At 46.1% G+C, this 21,414-nt stretch overlaps 1 protein-coding gene across 1 annotated transcript in view; it reads left to right on the top strand.

The window, feature by feature from the left end:
- Positions 1-21,414, top strand: part of RSPRY1 (ring finger and SPRY domain containing 1) — a 1,045,708-nt gene that overhangs the window by 795,315 nt on the left and 228,979 nt on the right. Inside the window, exons 12-13 of the mRNA XM_069653445.1 lie at positions 871-973; positions 1,915-2,067. Coding sequence (XP_069509546.1) covers positions 871-973; positions 1,915-2,067 — 256 coding nt within the window. The remainder of the gene's footprint in view (positions 1-870; positions 974-1,914; positions 2,068-21,414) is intronic.

Below are 21,414 nucleotides of genomic sequence, written 5' to 3' on the forward strand. Positions count from 1 at the left end.
CATAACTGCGAAGTGAGAATGGAAGGATGTTAATGAAATGAGATGTTATTATGCAACAGAAAGACCTAGATACTGTATTACATGTATTTGTATTCTGTCCAATATATGAGGAACGTAGGCTTCAATGCAATAAGCCTATTTTCCTTTATTTTTTTATTTTTTAAACAAGTGGTTTGTACAATACAGAGTTGCTTTTGTGCTTTTATGTTTATAAGATTGATGCGCATTAATGATTTTGGGAAACATCTATGTAATGTTAGCACATCAGATAAGGCGATATATGTAAATCACCTGAATAGTTGACTGCTAGTGATTGTTAGTGCAATAATGTTGTGACCAATTGTTTAGTTATGTTAATGTTAAAGGACATTTGTACCGCGCACTATCACCACCGAAGTGGTCCCCTGGCGCTCTGGCGGCTCTGAAAAAGGGGAGGAGAGGGGGTGGGTTGGTGGGAATAAGCTGGAAAAGTGCAAGAGAGCAGTGATGTGCTGTTGGCAGCCTCAGCCCGGTGGGTCCGTTGGCTGGGCTTGGGGTGTTTTACGGTCCGTAGTCGTCGTGTGCTGTTGTGCAACTATGTGTGGTTTGTTTTGTTGTTGCATTGTTGTGAAGTTTGTGCGGATTGTTGCGTTTTAGGCTTGTGGTTGTGTTTGGTTAGAGTTTGAGGTGTATGCAGAGGGATGGAATTGTTAGTTGATTGGTTAGTTGGCAGTAAGAACATTTGCTCATAATTGACTGTTCTTATGTGTATGACTTGAACAGACTTGATCTTAATCTGAAATAGTTTTTGATTTGGTATAGAAACGGAATGTAATTCTGAGTTGTTGGATTTCAGCATCCCAGAGTAACCCATGTTCTTTACTCTTGTAGGTGACACAATAGGATTTCTACTAGACTTGCAGAAAAAACAAATGGTTTTTTATTTAAATGGCAACCACCTCCCTCCAGAAAAACAAGTCTTTTCATCAGCTATGTAAGTAATTATTTTGAGCTGGAATGGAATTCTTTAAATTGTGTTCTGCTTGGACTTAAATAGCGAATGAATCAACGCACGTTAGTATGTCTAGATTGGTTTTACAAATTGTTGCATCATATTGTGAATACAATATTACTAGTAACATTTTGTTTTCCAAACTTTATTTATTATTATTGTTTTTTTTATAACGTACTTAATACCGAAGAGGTTTCTAAGCACAGATCCCGTATTCGAACCCATGTTGCTCTGCGTCTTCTTGCTTCCAAGACGAGCGCTTTGCCACTGAGCTATACTACCTGTGTATTTTTCAACTGCGCATCATTAGTATATGAAACCAGCTGCTGATGGCAAAATGTTGAATTTGACTGTAACGCTGAAGGAAGGTAATTTATTGCTGTCAGTTCTGGCTGGTTCAAGACTTTTACTTTGTCTGACAAGTCAATGAATGATTCCAACTTTAGTTCTTTTTCTGGTGCCCTGTGTTATGGCTTTCCTTTGTGTACTTAACAACCTTCCATTCATTTAGTTGTCGATTATCCACACTGCATGGTGGACTATTTTTCATTATGGATAATCCAACTGACATGGCGCTTCACCATTATAACATCTAAATGACGTTCTGTCCTTGCTGTATACATGCAAGCTTGCCTCATAGCTGAAACCTGAATTCAACCTTGTGTTTGTTGACATCAATTTAGAGGCGTTTATTAAGCCAGTGCCTGCTTCCATCCCATTCTCTGCCCACACACACATGCTTTCATTTGCAGTAGCAAGATATATGCAGGTTCATGATTGCAACAGATTTCTGGCAGAGGCACACAATGTGTGACACAATTTACACAGGAAACCACATGTATCAAATGCAATCTGATTCACATTAACAGGAATATTCTTTTGAAACCTGATGATCTAACCAATATAATGTCCTATCTTCACAGATCTGGCTTCTTTGCTGCTGCTAGTTTTATGTCCTATCAGCAATGCGAGTTTAATTTTGGTGCAAAACCCTTCAAGCATCCACCTTCAGTCAAATTCAGCACATTTAACAATTTTGCTTGTCTTGCACCTGAAGAAAAAATAATTTTGCCACGGTAAGATTTTACTTTGCAAATGATTACATGTGGCTATTTGACAGCTGATGATCTGCTGAAGTGTTAATGTCTGTGAGGCTAAGCGCAGAATAGTGAAAAAGACAAAGTGAAAGCACTGAAGAAACAGTGCACCCATGATAAAATGTAGCACATGCAGTCCTTTTAGTTGCCTATTTCTGTGACTTTCCACAACTTTTACTCCCATCAAAATGTTTCTTTGTTGGACCACGAGTTTGCACCAACATTTTGGCTTCTTTGTCTAGGCCTTCACTTTGTTTAGTTGGGGCTCCGTTAGCGAGTCCTCTTAATGCTTTCAAATGCACGGCTGTGGTGGCAAACGGGAAGCGGGCATATGCATTGGCTACAAGTGACTTGTCTTGTCCTTTACCACAACAATGTAAGACTGCTGCGGACGTGTTTGTCCCGTGTGAGGAACAAAGTAGTGTTCCGGCAAATGGAAACGGGTTGCTATGCGGATGACAGCATGGTGTTCAGGGTAATATCGAAGAGGCCCAATTTCTGCGGCTTTCTGTGTTATGCTTGCAGACATGAAGCTTCTATACAAGCGTTTGTGAAATTGATGATAGCATGGTGGTGAGGGAGATAGTAACAAGCCCAACCAGTGAAATTCTGACCAGTCTGTACGTTACACTTGGGAAGCCCTCACTCATTTGGTGAGATTGTAGCCTCGGAGTCGGGTCATACAAGGGTGCCAAAGATTTGTGATCTCTTAAAAGTGGATGCTTTGTCCTGATGAAGGCTGTTGGAACAAAAAATGTGGGGACGCTACGGATGAGCGTACCCCTTGTAACCTAGGCTGAAACAGTTTCAGCCACTTTGATTGCCAAATGTTGACATCTAGGGAGATGATTGTGACATCTCATTGGGAAGATGGGTCCAGTGGCCTCTTATTTAAACCTACTTCCCTATGAGGTTAAAGTTGTTCCTACTTAGCCTTGTTTACTCTATATGTAATGTACTGAAAGGTTTATGGATGGTGTTACTTGATCTCCCTTCTTTAATAATTGTTTCTTGAAATCTTTAGTGACATGTGTAAGCACACTGCACTTGGTTGGGTACTAACCTTGATGCACTTTGATACACATATGAAAACGTTTGTAATGATCTATTGTTTGCTCTCCAGTACTTGCTTTTAAATGAGTTGGGGATGTTTTTATTTGTCTTCTTTGTGTTAATAAAATGTGAATCTGTTATTGTCACTCCTGTACTCAATATATTAATAAAATGAGTCGCAGGACTTGGGGCTTCTGTGCATTACAAGGGTAGGATGACCTACATGGATTGTGCTTTACCCCAACAATGCCTAAAACCTCTCTACTTAATCTGCAAGTACAAAAACATCTTTAAATGTACATGGTGAAGTATGTGTGACCCTTTATGTGTTCTTGTCCACCCCATGAGATTGAACTTGTACCTTTTTATTTTGGAGAAGCAGAACATATCTTTGCTTCGAGGGGATTGGGTCCTCCGACGTATTCCATATCTATGACAGTAATCACCACAGCTGTGCTGCTTCGGAAAATCTTCGGCATCTGCGTCCTGCGTCGATGACGTCGATACGCCGCCCTCAAGGACCTCCTCCGACGGCTGACGTCACTGGATGTTATAAGTAGGACGCACGACGCAGTAGCCTCAGTTCCGTTTTTTCCGCGAACGTGTTCGCTTTGGAGATCTCGGCATACCTTGACTCTTTGGAGTTCCTGTTCTTTCTCGGTTCTTCGAAACGGTTTCGTATTGTGAAGTCTTTCTTCGTGAAGATGTCTACCTCAGCTTCCACACCGCGTCCGGGCTTTAAGAAGTGCGGGGACTGTGGGTCCAAGGTGTTGGTTACGGACTCGCACAACGCCTACCTCTGGTGCCTCGGGGAGGCCCATGACACGGATGACTGTGTCGACTGCCAGTCGCTCACGTCAAAAGCCTTGCAGGAGCACATGAAGAAGTTATCGGTAGGTAAGGTGTCTAAGCCACGGAAGTCGAGGTCTGCGGGGCTTTCGACGGACTATTCGAGAGGCGACTCTTGTTAGGCAGAAACCTGTGCAGTTCCCTTAGGGACCACTGCAAAAAGTTTAAGACTACAGGAGTTAAGCGTAAACCCAATTGGTAGCAGTCTGCACCACCCAGATTTACCTGGTAGCTGTGGCTGAGCAGTCAGACCTCTCTCAAGAAGAGTTAGGCAGTATATAGACTATACACAATAGGGCTAAAAATACAGTAGAACAAGCAAACACTGACCAGAGCTTTGGTATAAAAGTATATAATTATTTATTTAAAAACACACTTATGAAAATACACTGGCACTAATATATCAAGCAAGTTCAAACAAAGTCACTATAAGTATATACACCTCCCTAATTAATTATTCGACAAGTCTAGGTTAAGACACCACTTATTTAGCAAAACAGAGGTGAGCGCGTAACCGTAGATGGCACTCCAATAATTCGTTTAAAAGGGAGAGAAAAGGCAGAGTAGGAAAATAACACAGTACCAACACGTTTAAGAAACCACAGCAAGTCAAGAAAGGCAGGGTCTACTGTAGAGCAAAAAGTTCATAGGGCAGGCCCACTCTTGGAGAGAGCAAGGCGGAATGTGCCCAAGATCACTCAGTGGAAATGCACTCAAAAGTCTTTGTAGCAAAGTCAAAAAGAGGTTGGATCAGTTCAGAACGGCAAGGCTAGCAGGTCTGAGGTCAACCCAGTTAGAAAGTCAAGTATTTACGGGACACCTTGGGCAATCTGTTGCAAGGGCGACCAGGCGGGACACAGTACCTGAAATGGTGAGAAAGCTCCAGCGGTGGCAGTTCTTCCTGGCAGCGGGTGCAAGTCGGGGCTTCGTCCAGGGGAAGAGATTATCTCGACGAGGAAAAAAGCTGGAGGTCATTGCACTGCCAGGGAAGAAACCAGTCTCGGAGTTCCCGATTAAAAGGTACAACCCTTTTATTCGCGGTAGTGGTGAAGCGTGGCTATCCGGCCGCCGGGGTGCTTGGCACGGGCTATTCGACCACGAGATGTTCCAGGAAGGTGAAAAAGGCGAACTGGTTGGTCCCACCAGCTCAAAGGGAAGAAGACTCTCCTGCAAGAAGATCTCCTCTGTCGTCGGGGGAAGTGGTGAGTTCGTACAGCAGGGCTCCACCGGTGGTGTCGTCGTTGTAGATGGCTCATCTTCTCCCCTCTTCGGATTCTTTAGGTCCTGTGGCGACTTCTGAAGTTCCAGTCCCCAAATGTTAGGCAGAAACCTGTGCAGTTCCCTCTGGGACCACTGCAAAAGATTTAAGACTACAGATGTTTTCGGCAGTAAACCCACTTGGTAGCAGTCTGTACCACACAGGTTCACTTGGTAGATGTGGCTGAGCAGTCAGACTTCCCTCAAGAAGAGTTAGGCAGTATACAGAGTATTCCCAATAAGTCAGATGAGCACAGTAGAACAAGTAAACACTGACCAGAGCTTGGTGTAAAAGAGATATAATTATTTATTTAAAACCACATCTAGAAAAACACACAGGCACTAATAGTAAGAAATTCAAAAACACGGTCACTAAAAGCTATACACTCCCTTAGAAGAATTTTAGACAAGTCTTAAGTAAAGCCCCACTTATTTTCAGACAGCGGTGAGTGCTTAACGCAGATGGCACTCTAATAATTCGTTTTAAAAGGGAGAGAAAAGCAGAGTATAATATGAAACAGATCCCAACCCTTTCATAAGAACAAATCAAGAGAGGGAGCCAAGTAAAACCGTTACGTTAGAGTTCAGAAGGCCGGATCCACTTTAAGAGGATCAGAACGAAATGTGTCCAAGGTCACACGGTTGAAGTGCACAAGAGTCTTCCAAATGTTCAAAAAAGAGTTGGACCAAAAGAAAGGGACCCGTTAGAAGGTCAAGGCGGCCAACCCAGTCCAGAAGGTTAAGGGATTATTATTACCTTGTAGCAATCTTTAGAAAGGGAGGCCTGGTGGACACGGTACCTTAAAGTGGTGAGAATACTCCAGCGGGGGCAGTTGTTCCTGGCAGCGGATGCAAGTCGGTGCTTCGTCCGGGGGAAGAGAGGATCTCGTCGGGAAGGAAGACAGGGGTCCGTTTCACTGCCAGGGAAGAAACCAGCCACGGAGTTCTCAGGTAAAAGGAGCGGTCCTTTTATTTGCGGTCTAGTGGTAAGTAGCTATCCGGTTGCCGGGGTGCTTAGCAGGGGCAATTCGATCACAAGACGGCCTGGGATGCAAAAAGAAGAAGGTAAACTGGTTGTGCCCACCAGTCAGGGGAAGAAGCCTCTCCAGTCGGGAGATTGTCTCTGTCATCGGGAAGTGGTGAGTCGGTTCCGCAGGGCTCCACCGATGGTGTTGTGGTAGGTCGGCCCAGCTTCTCCCTCGTCGGATTCTCCGGTCCTGTGGCGACTTCTGAAGTTCCAGTCCCCAAAGCCCTGCTTTTATGCAGCACACCCCCATTCACTCAGCCTACCTGTCAATCAAACATGCTAAGTGGTGAGCCGGCCGGCTCACTACTTGGGCCATTCACACAAGAGTGCGACTTGAGTTACCAAGGTAACTCAGTCCAGGGTGCCTAAACCCCCTCCCATACCTCCTGTGGTACCCAGACAGAGTGGCACCACTTTTGGAGGCTTCTGTGGAGAAGCCCGCCAAAAAGTGGAACAAAGGGCTCGACTTGGGTTGGAGTCACAGAAGAGAACACAACCGCCATTTTAGAATCGAGTCCTGGCAAAAAATACCAACCTGCGAATTAATATTAATTAAATAAACCGGCGGTATGTTCGAGGCTATGAGAATTAAATGATTAAAGTTGGTAGCCTCGAACAATGGGAAAATCCCATAGGGATATATTCGCGGTTGAATATAAAAAGTAGTATCCACTGCCACCAGCCAAAACTCGATCAGGGGGGATGGAGACGTGCCCCCTCGACTAACAGACCCCGGGGCAATCGAATTGCCCCGACCAGTACGTCCACAATATGATGGTTTGTACCGGTTTCTGTTAATAATTTGGGACTAGTAAAGCCAATGGTGACTTTACATGCCCTGGGAGACAGTAGTCAGTCCCAGGGTATGGAGTCTATGGTGGGGTGTCACTATGACACCCCTGTGTCACTGCACGGAGGGTGCTGTGTAACACACATAGTAAAAACACATGAGACCCTATGAAGTAAAGGACCCCATAGCCCATAAAACACATAAACAGTCAAAGGAACACCATAAATCATGAACAAGAGTGGGAGAAACAGAGTCTCACTCTTGGCAGGAGAAAAAAAACAAACTCCAGAAATCCAGCAAAGCTGCTGGGGAACTCACTAGGTTTGGAAATTCAGCCTAAAGGGAGAATTCTCCCTAACACCAAAGCCCTGCTTTTAGGCAGAAAACCCCCATTCATCAGTCCTAGCTGTCACTCAAACATGCTAAGTGGTGAGCCGGGCGGCTTGCCACTGCGCCAATCACACAAGAGTGCGACTTGAGTTGCCAAGGCAACTCAGTCCAGGGTGCCTAATCCTCCTCCCACACATCCTGTAGACCCCAGACAGAGTGGCACCATTTGGAGGGCTTCTGTGGAGAAGCCCGCCAAAAAGTGGAACAAAGGACTCGACTTGGGTTAGAGTTAGAGGCGAACACAAACGCCATTTTAAAACCGAGTCCTGGCAAAAAGACCCAACCGGGGAATAAATATTAAATAAATAACCCGGCGGTAACTTTAACATTGCACCAAAAAGTGGTGCGTTTAAAATCAATGGGAAAATCCCATAGGAAATATTCCGGTGGAATATTTCGCGTGGTATCCACTGCCACCAGCCAGAAACTCGACAAGGGGGGACTGGACAGTGCCCCCTTGGAAAACAGACACAGGGGCAATCGAATTACCCCTACCAGTACTTCCACAATATGATGGTTTGTACTGGTTCTGTTCACAATTTGAGACTAGTAAAGCCAATGGTGACTTTACATGACCTGGGAGACAGTAGTCAGTCCCAGGGTATGGAGTCTATATTTGGGGGTCACTATGACACCACTGTGTTACTGCACTGAGGGTGCTGTGTAAAACATATACCAAAAACACATGAAGCCCTATGGATGGAGTAAAAGACCCCATAGCCCATAAAACACATTCACAGTCAAAGGACTTACTCAAATCATGCCTAAGAGTGGGAGAAAAAAGAGTCTCACTCTTAGCAGGAGAAAAAAATAAACCCCAAAAATCCAGCAAAGCTGCTGGGGGACTCACTAGGTTTGGGAAATTAGCCTCAACAGAGAATTCTCCCTAACAACTCTCCGCGTCGTTGGACGTCCAGTGGGTCTTGGTCCCGGAGTCGGTCCCGCCACTCCTCTGCCTCTTCGATGCACTCCCGGAAGCGCCGTCATCGGTCGCCTTCCCTGTCCTCTTCCGAGGACTCCAACCGTCGGCGGGTCGCTTACCCCACCAAGCACGCGACGCTGGAGGAATGGGCTTCCTTCGGGAAGAAAATGTTGGTGATTCTCGAACCGCAGGGCACTGGTCCGTCCGCGCCTCCGAGTGGGGTCGGTCGTGATCGGTCGAGAGACACCGCTCGTACGCTTTCGGGCTCGGGTGGTCGTCACGATTCGCGGGGAAAGGTCCCGCTCGGACAAGGGGAATCGTTCTCGGCATGCCCGTTCCAGGTCCCGGTCCTCGACGTGCTCGAGACCGTGTGAACCTGTGGTGTCTTCAAGGAAGACAACATCGACGCCGGTGGCGCCAAGGTCATCGACAGACTCTTTCGACGCCCCGCCTTCGAAGAAGTTGTCGACGCCATCGGCTCCCACGCTGTCGAGGGACATGCTCGTGGCCCCGGCCTCGAGGACTGTGTCGGCACCATCAATGCTGTCGGCACTGTGTTCGGCGTCAACGCCAATTCACTCGACACCTATCGAGGCTGTTTCGACGGGGGTTCCCCGGGGCTCAGTGGAACTGCCTAGAAAGGCTCTGGCAAAGGCCAAGCATGGCTTTGTTCCGCATTCTATTCCTTCTTTCCGCCAGCTTGAGTTTATTTCGGAGGTGGATGAGGGCTCTGATGATGGCATGGTTCCAGATACGGTACCGGACGAGATTTTCTTGGGCCATAGCCAGATTGAAGACTTGCGGCAATCCCTGCACGATGCTAGTGGGCTGGACACCTCTCCGGAGGTGGAGTTTTGTAGGCCTGAGCCTGGCACTCATGGCGACTCCTCGTACCAGCGCCTTATGTCCAGGGTCACCGAGTACTTGGGTTGGTCTGCTCCCCCAGGGGATTTTCTTCAAGATGACCTTACGGATATCCTCGACCAAGGTCCACCAACTGACCCGGTACTGCCTTTCCATATGGCTCTAGAGAGGAGGGTGGCGGTGGCGGCTTGGACTGCTCCGGAGAGTCTCCCGGCAGTGGGCAAGTCTTTGCCGCGAATATACTGGCCAGCCAGTAGCGACCCCTGCTACTTGACAAGCACCCCACTTCGGAGAGTTTGGTGGTGCAGGCGGCTACGGCCCAGGCAAAGCAGGCATCGTATCCTACCATCCCTCCTGATAGGGACGACAAGCGTTTTGACGGCTGGGCGAAGAGTGTTTTCTTCAGGGTGTATGGCGCTTGAGGCGGCCAACTCCGTATGTGCCTTGTCACGTTTCACGCACACTCTGTGGAACTGTGTTTCCTTAGCCGCTGAACATATTCCCGAAGGGGATGAACGGGATGGTTTCCTTGCCATGGTTCAGGATGGTAAGGACCCCATGTGTGAGGCCGTTCAGTCGGGTTTGGACATGGCAGATTGCGTCAGCCGGTCCATGGCGGCGAGCACCGTGATACGCAGGTTTGCGTGGTTGCGGAAGTCAGGGGTTTGCTCCTGATATGCAGGCCCGGCTCCTCAACATGCTCTTTGACGGGAAACATCTTTTTGGCAGCAAGGCTGACGAGAGCCTTGAGAGGTTGCAGACCTCCAAAGCTGCAGCAAAGTTGTTGGGCGCTGCAGTTCGCCAACGTCTGCCTTTTCGTCCTAGGGGACAGCAATGGAGGGGAGGTTCCTTTCGTTATTACTCGTCCTTTGGTAAAGCGAGAGGAGCTGCCAGTCAAAGGGGCCACCATAGGAGTGCCAGAGGTGGAAAGCAAGGTACTCGAGGTGCCAAGGCCGCTCGGGCTGTTGCCTCTTTGCCCTCAGGCAATGCCACAGCCACTTCAGCTCAGTCATGAGGCCATGTCTCATGCTTCGCCGGTTGGGGGAAGGCTGGCGCAGCATCTTGCAGAGTGGCATGCCATTACTTCAGAGATGTGGGTTCTGGAGATCATAACCCACGGCTGCTGTCTTCCTTTCCGGCAGAGGCCTCAAAACAATCCACCGGGGAAATCTCTCTTTGAAGAGTCCGGATCCGCTCCTTGCGCAGGAAATTCAATCCCTGCTGGAGCAAGGCGCCATAGAACTGGTGCCTGTAGCGCAGAGGGACAAGGGATGGTATTCCCCTTATTTTTTGATTTCCAAGAAAGACGGGGGATTGAGACCCATCATGGACTTGCGCGGTTTGAACAAACTCCTCAGGAAGGACAAGTTCAAGATGGTTACTCTCTCTCAAGTCCTTCAGGCCCTTCAACTTCAGGACTGGTTGGTGTCTCTCGACCTCAAGGATGCTTATTTTCATGTGCCGATACACCCAAAGCACAAGAAGTACCTGAGGTTCGCGGTTGGCGACTCGCACTTTCAGTTTCGGGTCCTGCCGTTTGGATTGACCTCCGCCCCGAGGGTCTTCACCAGGCTCATGGTAGGGGTGGCAGCGCACCTCGGGAAAGGGGCGATTCACGTCTACCCCTACCTGGACGATTAGTTGATCAGGGCGCGCTCTCCCGAGCAAGTCCTGGATCATCTGTCAGTCACCTGCCACTCCCTCCACAAGCTGGGCTTCTCCCTCAATATAAAGAAGTCCCATTTGACACCAACTCAGAGGCTCCAGTACATCGGAGCAGTGCTCGACACGTCCCCGGGGCAGTGTTTTCCTCCCCAGGTGAGGGCTCATCACATTCAGCAGATGGTGCACAAGTTTCCGCTTGCCAAGAGTCTCCCGGCGTTCGAGCTCTTGAGATTGCTCGGCCTCATGGCATCCTACATTCTTCTGGTGCCAGAGGCCAGGTTGCGGATGAGATCTTTGCAATGGGCACTCAAGCTCCAGTGGTCTCAGTCCTCCGGCAGGATGTCGGACCCTGTTCAGGTGCCGTCCTTGGTCGCGCTGGACCTTCTGTGGTGGGCCGTCGTAGACAATCTGATGAAGGGGGCTCCGTTTTGGCTACCCTGGCCGGAGGTGACGATCGTGATGGACGCATCCCTCACGGGATGGGGAGCTCATGCCAACAAATTGACAGTCAGCGGTTGTTGGTCTCCGTCGGAGTCCAGACTCCATAACAATCTGTTGGAGCTGAGGGCCATCGGGCTAGCCCTGAAGGCTTTTCTGCCGACTGTGCGAGGGAAGCATGTTCTGATCCTGACGGACAACACGGTGGCCATGCACTACCTCAACAAAAAGCGGGGGGCAGGGTCACTTCCTCTGTGCAGGGAGGCGATGCAGCTCTGGTTCTGGGCAATCCAGCAGGAAGTTTTGATCTCGGCAGTTCATCTGGCCGGAGACGACGACGAGACGGCGGACTCTCTGAGCAGGCAGAGCGTGATCTCTCACGAGTGGGAGTTGGCTCAGGAGATTCTCTTGGAGATCTTCGCCATGTGGGGGACCCCTTAAGTGGATCTCTTCACCTCCAGTGTCAACCGGAAGGGCGAGAGGTTCTGCTCGTGGGAATTTCCTCCAAAAGACGCGTTTGTGGTGGAGTGGTCATTCCCACTGCGGTACGTGTTTCCTCAAGTCCCTGTCATCCCGCAAGTACTGCAGAGGTTACGGAGGTTCGGTTCCCGGATGATCCTCATTGCTCTGGCATGGGCCCGGAGGACGTGGTACCCAGACCTTCTTGACTTGTCCATCTGCCCTCCACGTCGTCTTCCCTACCGAGACGATCTGCTCTCACGGGAGGGGGGGGGGGGTCAGGTTCTCCATCCAGAGGTCAGATCCCTCAATCTTCACACTTGGTTTCTGAAAGGTTGAGGTATATGGATTGGGACCTCCCTGAAGACGTGATGGAGGTGTTGCTCTCGGCCAGACGGTCAGCAACAAAGTCCTTGTACCGTTGCCGTTGGCGATAGTTCTGCGACTGGTGCAGGGTTAAGAATGCGGATCCTTTTGCATGTGACATTCCCATGGTTCTGTCTTTTTTGCTTTCTTTGGCCCACAGGGGCCTGCAAGTGGGTACCGTTAAAGGTTACCTGTCGGCGCTCTCCATATTTAAGCGCTCGTCTGAAGAGTGTTCCTATTTTAAAATTCCTTTAATTTCTCAGTTTCTGAAAGGGCTCACTAATGTGTTCCCTCCGTCACCTTTCCTGGTGCCCGGTTGGGATTTGAACCTTGTTTTCAAGTTTTTGACGGGTGCTCCGTTTGAGCCTTTGTATTCATGCCCTTTGAGACTGTTAACTCTTAAAATTGTGTTTTTGGTTACGGTCACTTCCGCTCGCAGCGTGAGTGAGTTGCAGGCACTTTGTTAAGCCACCCTTCACTGTGTTTCATAAGGACAGGGTTGTCCTTGGAGTTCGTCCTTCCTTTCTTCCGAAGGTGGTGTCGGAATTTCATTTAAGCCAGAAGGTTGTTATTCAGGCGTTTTATCCTCCTCCACATCCTGGTAAGGAAGAGGAGAGGCTCCATAGGCTTGATCCTAGGAGAGCGTTAAGCTTTTATATTTCACGCATGTCCCGGGTCAGAGTGGACGATCAATTCTTCATTGGTTATGCTGGAAAGCGTTTGGGACAAGCTGTGTCGAAACAGACTTTGTCTCGCTGGATTATTTTGGCTATCTCCGAGTGTTGCGCTTGGCGGGTAAGGACCCACTGGTCGGCTTATCTGTGATGCAGCCACCTGGGCTTCGGTACATACTTTTGTACTTCACTACTCCCTCGATTGCATCCGTGGGCAGGATCTGGCCTTTGGCAAGGCGGTCCTTTACTCCGCAATTTGATTGGGCATTCTAAATTTCTGTTTTCTAAATTATTTTCCCACCTCCTTGCATTGGTACTGCTTTGGGAGTCTGTCATAGATATGCAATACGTCGGAGGACCCAATCCCCTCGAAGAACAAGTTACTCTCTTACCTGGTAACGTTCTTTCGATGGTATGGTCCGATGACGTGTTCCATATGGCTCCCTCCCTACCTTCCCCGCTTAAGAATTTCTTATGCGATTGCAGCTTACGTTTCCGAAAGGCTTTGTGTGTCAGACTGGCAGACGACTGGTTCCACACGTTCTGGGGGAAAAAACTACAACTGAGGCTACGGGCGTCGTGTGTCCTACTTATAAAATCCAGTGACGTTGGCCGTCGGAGGAGGTCCTCGAGGGCGTCGTATCGATGTCATCGACACAGGACGCCGACGCCGAAGATTTTCCGAAGCAGCACAGCTGTGGTGATTACTGTCATAGATATGGAATACGTCGTCGGACCATCCCATCGAAAGAACGTTACCAGGTAAGAGTGTAACTTGTTCGTCTGAGAAATTGTGTGGCTGTAAAACTCACCTTGCTCAACATACTCTTGAATAGACTTCTTTAGAACATATAACTTGTGTAGGAAGAATGAGTTTTCACTTTTGTCATCTCCAACCATATGTATTGCTTGATTAGATTCCTAAAAATGTTTTTAATTTTTTTATTGTACAATTGGTTTATTACAAACCTCATACATATCACATAATCAACCTTATACATTTCACATATTATTCAGTCAATAAAAATAGTAGGTTATACATGTGTAAAATTTGTTTTGCGTTCATTAGATACAATTTTGCAAAACTCAAAATATTAGAATATTGGAATGTAATCTGCATTCCAACTTTCAAAAAGTGTATCAATGATATTCAATCGACAATCTTAAGTTTCAAGAAGTTGACTACTCTGATTAGTATGGAGGAAGTAGAGCCTTGTAAGATATATCTCCTGAAGTTCTTTGAATTTAATGAGTCTATGGAATGGACACATTTAGAAAAGGGGTCTTGTCTCAACCTCTGAAGTGCGTTACAGTCAATCAGTAGATGTTTAAGGGTTTCTATATCTGTGCCACAGTGTATACAAAGCGCATTTCTGTGCATTTTCCATATTCATTTTATTTCTCCTGTTAGAAAGGTATCTCTGTACCAACAATCTGGAGATTGAGCTAGATATTTCTGTATCGTTCCTTTCTTATTACAATCATGGTTTGTTTCTTTGCTCAGACTATAATGGCTCTTTTGTCGCATGTCATGATCCAATCTTTTTCCAGCACACACTTTTTTTTTGCGTACTTTGGGTTTTCCCATAGTATATCTAATGGGACTTCAAACTGCTCCAGTAAGCTTTCAGATTGTTGCTTGAAGTCAGCAAATGAAGTCAGCAAATAAACCTCTCTAACTTTGGCATTGCATTTCACTTAATATAGGGCTTTATATATCAAATTTTCTCCAACTACAATTGTCTTCCAAAATAGCAAAATTTGCCTCAGCTGGGCAATAGACGAGAGGGAATTCAGCCCCAATTCAAATCGAATTAATATAATGGGGACACAATTAGATAATCTTAGCACTTCCCTCCATAGCATGCCTTCAAGTTTCTCACATAGTGCTCTACCCTGCAGTAAATGTCTACGCCATACATCAGTACAGGAATGATTTTAGAGGAGTACAATTGTGTAAGTGACCTAATTGAGAAACAGTATTTCTTAGCAATATGGGACATTTGTGCCTGTAATTGTCTGCCTTTTGACCAGATGATCTCCCTATAAAGTTTAGTTTCCGATGGTCTCACTAGGAGGTATTTGGCATTTCTTACAACAGGAATTAGTTGGTTATTCATTGTCCATTGAAATGTGTTCAATTTGTATATGTCTCTCTGAATGTAAAGATACTTGACTTCATGGGATATATTGTTAGCTTGTTTATTTTAGTGTATTCTTGAAACTTCACAAACAACCTCTGTAATCCCACCTTGGTTCTATCTAAGAGCAGTATGTCATCCGCGTAAGTGACGCAGAAACATCACTTGTCTCCTGCTTTGGGTGAGATAAATGTGTTGCCTCCCAAGAAGTCCCACAAATCCGCCAGATATAAATTTAAAGGCAAGCCGCCAAAACGCATCCCTGTCTTAATCCACAATATTTGTTGATTGGAGCTGTTACATCACCATGTTGATTTAGTCTTACTTTGACCCTTGTAGTTTTGTGCAGATGGATAAGCATGTCCAAGATATGCCTTAGGATACCCCAATCTGCAAGCTTTCACCATCAGTGGCATCAGAGGCCAGACTAAGGTCTATACTAGCTACATACAGTGGATCCCCTCCCACCCTGTATGCCTGATTGATTAGGGATTGAATGAGTAGGCTGCTTGCGTCTGTCCCTAATCCACGCCTAAAGCCCGTCTGAAATTTAGATATAATGCATTTGTCTTGGGCCCACTCTTCTAGTTCTGTCAAGAGGCATCTAGAGAAGGTGTTACTCTCAATTTTCATCAGGGCTATTGGTCGATAGTTTGTTGGGTCATGTCGATTTCCTTTTTTATATATCAGGACTATTCTGGAGAGGGACCAAGCAGTTGGAATTGTTTTATGTTACAGAATAGGATATGAAGGACTTTTGCCCATATTGTCAGTTCTTGTTTTAGAATGAAGTTGCATAGACCATTTGGGCCCGGGCACGACAGTTGCATTCAGCTTTTATGATGGTTTTGAGAGTCTCTACTGTGACATCTATGTCCGATTCTATATTATGTTGCTTACTATGTTTAGAGGGCGTTCCACCGTATAGATTGGAAACATGTCTCACCGGCTCTCTTCTGAAATTGGGTTGTGCATTGCTTGCTCGTGCTTTGCATCATTCTGGTTTATCAATGTCCAGAAATGATTTTTTTTTTTTTAGTGAATACGGTCTCAAGCATTACTTCACTATCTCTCTGCAAGAGAAGAAGCGCATTGCTTTTTGTCCAATTTTTAAGTGTTTGTTTGGCTTTTTTATCACCCTATTTTTACATAATTCTGCCAGCATAGATTTTTTTTTATTTCTCTCATCTGACTTCTCATTTCTCTTTTCTTTGTTTGGATTTCCTCAACATAGCAATGCAAGCGGTTTGAATGTGCACCTTCTTGGAGTGTGCACATAATGCCGATTTTTCTGCTACGAATATAGGAAAGGTCTCTACAGCTAGGTAATTCAGTTTTGTCTCAAGAGTTGTAGAGGTATAGTAATGTTTTATTAGCTTATTCATTTGCTAAATGCCTTTCAGGCTCTAACTTAGTCAATTCTTTTTTTTTGTTCAGGGTCAGGTTTTTACAAGTAGTTGAGGAAGGAGTAGTAATTCTAAAGTTGAATTGCAGTATTTTATCATGGTCACTTACTGAGCTGGGGATTACTTCTAGCCTAGTTACTGCTCGGGCTATCCCCTCAGAGGCTATTGCATAATCTAGCCAATATTTGAGATTGTTTCCGTGCCTTGTCAGTTTAGCTGGTATATTTCCTGATATGTTACCATTCAGAATTTGCATTCCCTAACTTTCCCAATACTCTCTCCATTTTATACCTTGTATGATCTGTGACAATGCATGGTAGGTGTCGCTCTTCCACCCTCCTCCCAATTTCACTGTCTGTGGAAAACAGTGTGAATTAAAATCATCGACCAAACCCTTCAGTGGTTGGGTTTTTCATTTTTAAGGTTCCTATGTCGTCACCTAGTGCCATCATCGTCAAGATATCGCAATGCTTGTTAAGCCAGTAAATATTTATTAATAGGAAATGGTTAAACATCTGGTTGCGTTTTTGCTCTGACCACCAAGTAGCCAAACATCAACGTATGCTCCACACCTGCCCCACAATCGGTTTCCATATAAACATAACCGGTGTATGATGTTTGTTAACCCAACTGAATAGTACTCATTTTATTGACCTCAGAAGAATGAAGGGCTGAGTGGACCTGCCGTGATTCAAACCTGTGGCCATGAGGTCAAACACAGGCCCAAGTAGTGGATGCATTTCCACTGAGCCACAGACCCGGCTGCAAAATACAGATGATCTATTGTTCACAAATATTGCATGTTTTCCCATTGATTATTCACCATCTTCACCCACGCGTATTGGCATCCAAAGATGTGATCCTACGAGCTTGCCGTAGCTTGATTCTTGGCACTGCTGTAGCTATCTGCTCTTTCCCTGCCTCCACTGACCCATTTGGGATGTTCTGGAACACCCTTTAAATTCTTTTAATTTAATGTCCAAACAGTAAAAAAGTGGAGATTTTTGTTTTCTTCATTAAAAACTCCTGATTCATATTTTGAGAACCATATGAGAGATTTACTCTTCCATTCCATCGCTGCAAGGTAGGGTGTTGGTTGCATGTGAGTTTTGAAGATGTTTAGACTGTTAGAGAGAAATGGCTTTACCAGTCAGGTAAAAAAAAAATGGAAGATCCCAATAATAAGGGACTATATTTTGTTTATGGCTATAATCTCAGCTCATAAATTGCCAGGTTCGTTGCCTACCCAGATTTCCTTCGGTCAGATAGAAATGGGAAGCCTTTCATTTAGATAAAGATCCCGGGGATCAACCAAATGGAGGGATACGATTCTCCTACGCTTCAGGGATTCCTTTTTGCATTGTTTTTCAATTCTGCCAAGCCAGGCTCCTAATTAGTGATGTAACTTCCTAGTGGATGCCCTAAACGTAGTCCAGTGTACGAAACGTAGATCAATGTGGAGTAACAGGTACACATATAGTAGGAAAGTCTGAGTCAAGTGACATAATCCACAATTCCACCTAGTAGCCATTGCTGGAACTTCACCTCCAGTTCTAAACCACAACTGCAAGAAATTGTGGGTATGCAAATTAACCCAAATGCTAACCTTTTCTCCAGGAAATTCTTTGTCTAAGAGGGCAGTGCTACTTTATACATTGCTTAATCAACCCAAGACCGACATTTTACAAGACGGTCAGGACAACTACATACCTGGTTTCACCGTTATTAGGGATCATCAGTGCAGTATAGTCCTGACAGCCTTGTGGTTGGAGCATTTGGGCATGTTTTCACAACACCAAGAAAGTTATGGTGGTTTTAAAAAGTTATGGAAAAAAACCTTACACCTGAAATGTGAAAGTAGGAAAGTCAATTTGAGCCAAGTCACAAAATCCACAACGCCACCTAGTAGCCATTACTGGAAGTTCATTTCCAAAACAAGAAGCCACCAGGAAATCAAAAGTCACCATTCCAATGCTTGATGACATCTGGGAGGATGGTTTGTTAGTTCTGAAGAATCCTTTCGCAGCTCCTCCAAAGAAAGATCGTTTGGAGAAGAAATAGAAGATTTCTGATTTGGCGCACAAGTGTCTTTGCAGTCAACCTGGCCCTGACTCGAAGGTGTCCACTGCGGCACAGAAAAGCTTTGGTAACCCATCCTCCCCTTGTATGGTGGCCCCTGACAAGGAAAGCAAGCAAATAGATGCCTTTGGAAAGTGTCATTACCACTGCCACCACCACCATTAAGGCAGCCAAATGCTTTGGCTATTCCTTCCTGTTACGACAGGGAATTGTGGTACAAGATGGGTCCCATTTTATATTCCTGCCAGACGATAAAAGGGATGAGGCTCTAGCATTGCAACATACATGACAGAGAGGCTGCTTCAGATCATGCCATCACTGTGGCTCTAACTGGGGATTGGTAAGACGCCAGGGGTTGTTAAAAGCCACAAACATTCCACCGGGCGTGCAATCCAAGGTCGTTGACATACCAGTTGATGGAGTGGACCTTTTTGGTAAGACAGTCGACAAGACCCTTTTAGCCATCAAGACCGACACAGATATGGCACGTTCCCTGGTACCCTGCAGTAGCAGAGGCAGTCCATTCAATCCCTTAATGGACGATTCTCTAGATCCTCAAGAGTCTATTGGTTTTCGTATCAACAACTGTCTCGCACTAGCTCGCAAGAGGCATACAGAAGGAGGTTGCAAACATATAGCACACAAACCTCCAAGCAAGCCTAACCAATGTCTGGTACCCAGGCCGGTTCTCACATTTTGTCGAGCAGTGGCGCAACATCTCCACCGACAAGTGGATGCCCAACATCATTCAGCATGGTCCCATTCTGGAATTTCTGGACAAATGCCCCTTCATTCCTCCAGTACCAAGGAAGGCACAACATCTGACCCTCTGCAGTAAGTTAAGCCCTTACTAAAAAAAAAAAACGGGACTATAGAGCTGTACTTCTCGGTACGAAAAAAGTCCAGTGGCTGGAGACCCATCCTAGACCTCAGGCAACTGAACAAATTTCTAAAATCACAAAAGTTCTGCATGGTCACGCTGCAACACGTGCTCGAACAGCGGGAACTCTGGGGATTTTCTCTTGTCTCTGGGCTTGGAGGATACATATTTTCACATGCCCATCCATCGAAAGCACAGGTGTTTTTCTTTGCTTTGTGGCACTACCAGTTCAAAGCTCTACCTTTCGGGATCAAGTCCGCACCAAGTGTATTCACCAAGTGCCTGGCTACGCAAGCAGCCCATCTGTCCCGCATAGGCATCTGTGTACCCCTATCTGGACGACTGGCTGATCCACGCCCAGTCTCACCAGCTAGCGCTGCAGCACACCGAACAGACCATTCAATGCTGGACTTCTCTGGGATTCTCAATCAACCTTCCAAAGTCATGTATATCGCTGTATCGGAATGCTCCGTTCCTAAGCTCGCAACTGGATACTCTGCAATGTCTGGCAGCTCCCTCGGAGGAGAGGGTCCGGGCCATACATCGCAAGGTTCAGCAGCTGTACCCTCTCTAGCTGACGATGGTTCGCTCCATCAAGTCGCTGCTGGGGATGATGTCTTCCTGTATTCCTCTGGTACTGCAGGTTGCATTTGGGAGGATAGCTCAGGGGCAACATGCTCGCCTTGTATTTGTATTTATTACATTTTATATAGCGCCTTAAACCAAAGCGCTTTACATAAGCAATAATGAGTACAAAACAAGCAATACAAATGAATCATGAATCAAAAAACTGATAACAATATACAGAACAATTTATCATGAGAAATGGAAGTGAACATGATCAGAACAAGTTAGTTGTGAGAGAGAACAGTGGAGCTGTATCAGGTTGGAGATTGTAGGAGGTAAGATTTTAAGGAAGTGCGGAAGGAGGAGTAAGAGGTGGTGGAGCGGATAGAGCGAGAGGGAGACGGTTCCAGTGAAGAGGGGCAAGAAGTAGGAAAGAACGTAAGCGGGAAGGAATGCAGGGTACTTGAGGTACAGTGAGTACGAAATGATCAGTGGAGCGAAGTGGGCGAGAAGGAGAGGAGGGAGGACAGATAGGGTGGAGCAAGGCCTTAGAGAGATTTAAAGACCAGACATAGGAAGTTGAACTTGAGTTGGGAATGGAAAGAGAGCCAGCCTAAAGAGGAGAGTGAGGAGGTGATGGAATCATAAGGAGAGAGAAGGCAGATAGAGCGAATGGCAGAATGGTAGATGGATTTAAGGGGGGTTAGGTGTGAGGTGGGGAGACCGAATAGGAGAGCAGAGCAATAGAAAACTCGAGAGAAGATTAAGGAAGAGATTAAGAGTTTAGCTGCATGAAAGGTGAGGAAGGGTCGGATTTTGAGAATATTATAGAGATGGAAGCGACAGACACGGGAGGTAGTAGAGATGTGGTGAGTGAAGGAGAGGTTAGAGTCAAAGTGTAGGCCAAGATTGTGGACATGAGGGGAGATATGTAGGTGGGAAGAAGGAAAGAGGATGGAAGTAGGTGGGGAGGGGGGCGGGAGGGATTTAGCAGGAAAGAATACAGACAACGATAAGAACGAGAGTATCCCGAGAGCAGAGCTATCAAAATCGCAAACAACCTTGTCCTCAATGATCATACTTAATCATTACGAGGAAACACTCACAGGATCACATATATCCGTTGAATTAACGTGTGAAGAGATTTCTGAATCTGATCTCCGCCCTGAAAATATCTGTCATCTACAATGGTAAATTCATCAGTCCATGAACAACCATCAGAGGAAATCGACCATGAATATTCAGATATAAGTGTGAATCAGCATCTTCAATAGAAAGTTCGACTCTTGAGCCACTCTCATTTGTCGATCCATATCAAAAGGCAAAACCAATTAGATTGAAATTAGAAGGAAGAACCAACAAAGACAGAGGAACTATTATGAATGTACCAACACGCTGCGCCTTTTCAAAGCAATACCCAGACTACGATCCTTGAACACCAAAGACCTAAAACTAATAGAGTTCATTGATGACCATAGACTCGATAAAATATGGATACA

The sequence above is a fragment of the Ambystoma mexicanum genome, chromosome 1p (assembly GCF_040938575.1).
Source record: "Ambystoma mexicanum isolate Mex_15411 chromosome 1p, UKY_AmexF1_1, whole genome shotgun sequence".
Taxonomy (NCBI): Eukaryota; Metazoa; Chordata; class Amphibia; order Caudata; family Ambystomatidae; genus Ambystoma; species Ambystoma mexicanum.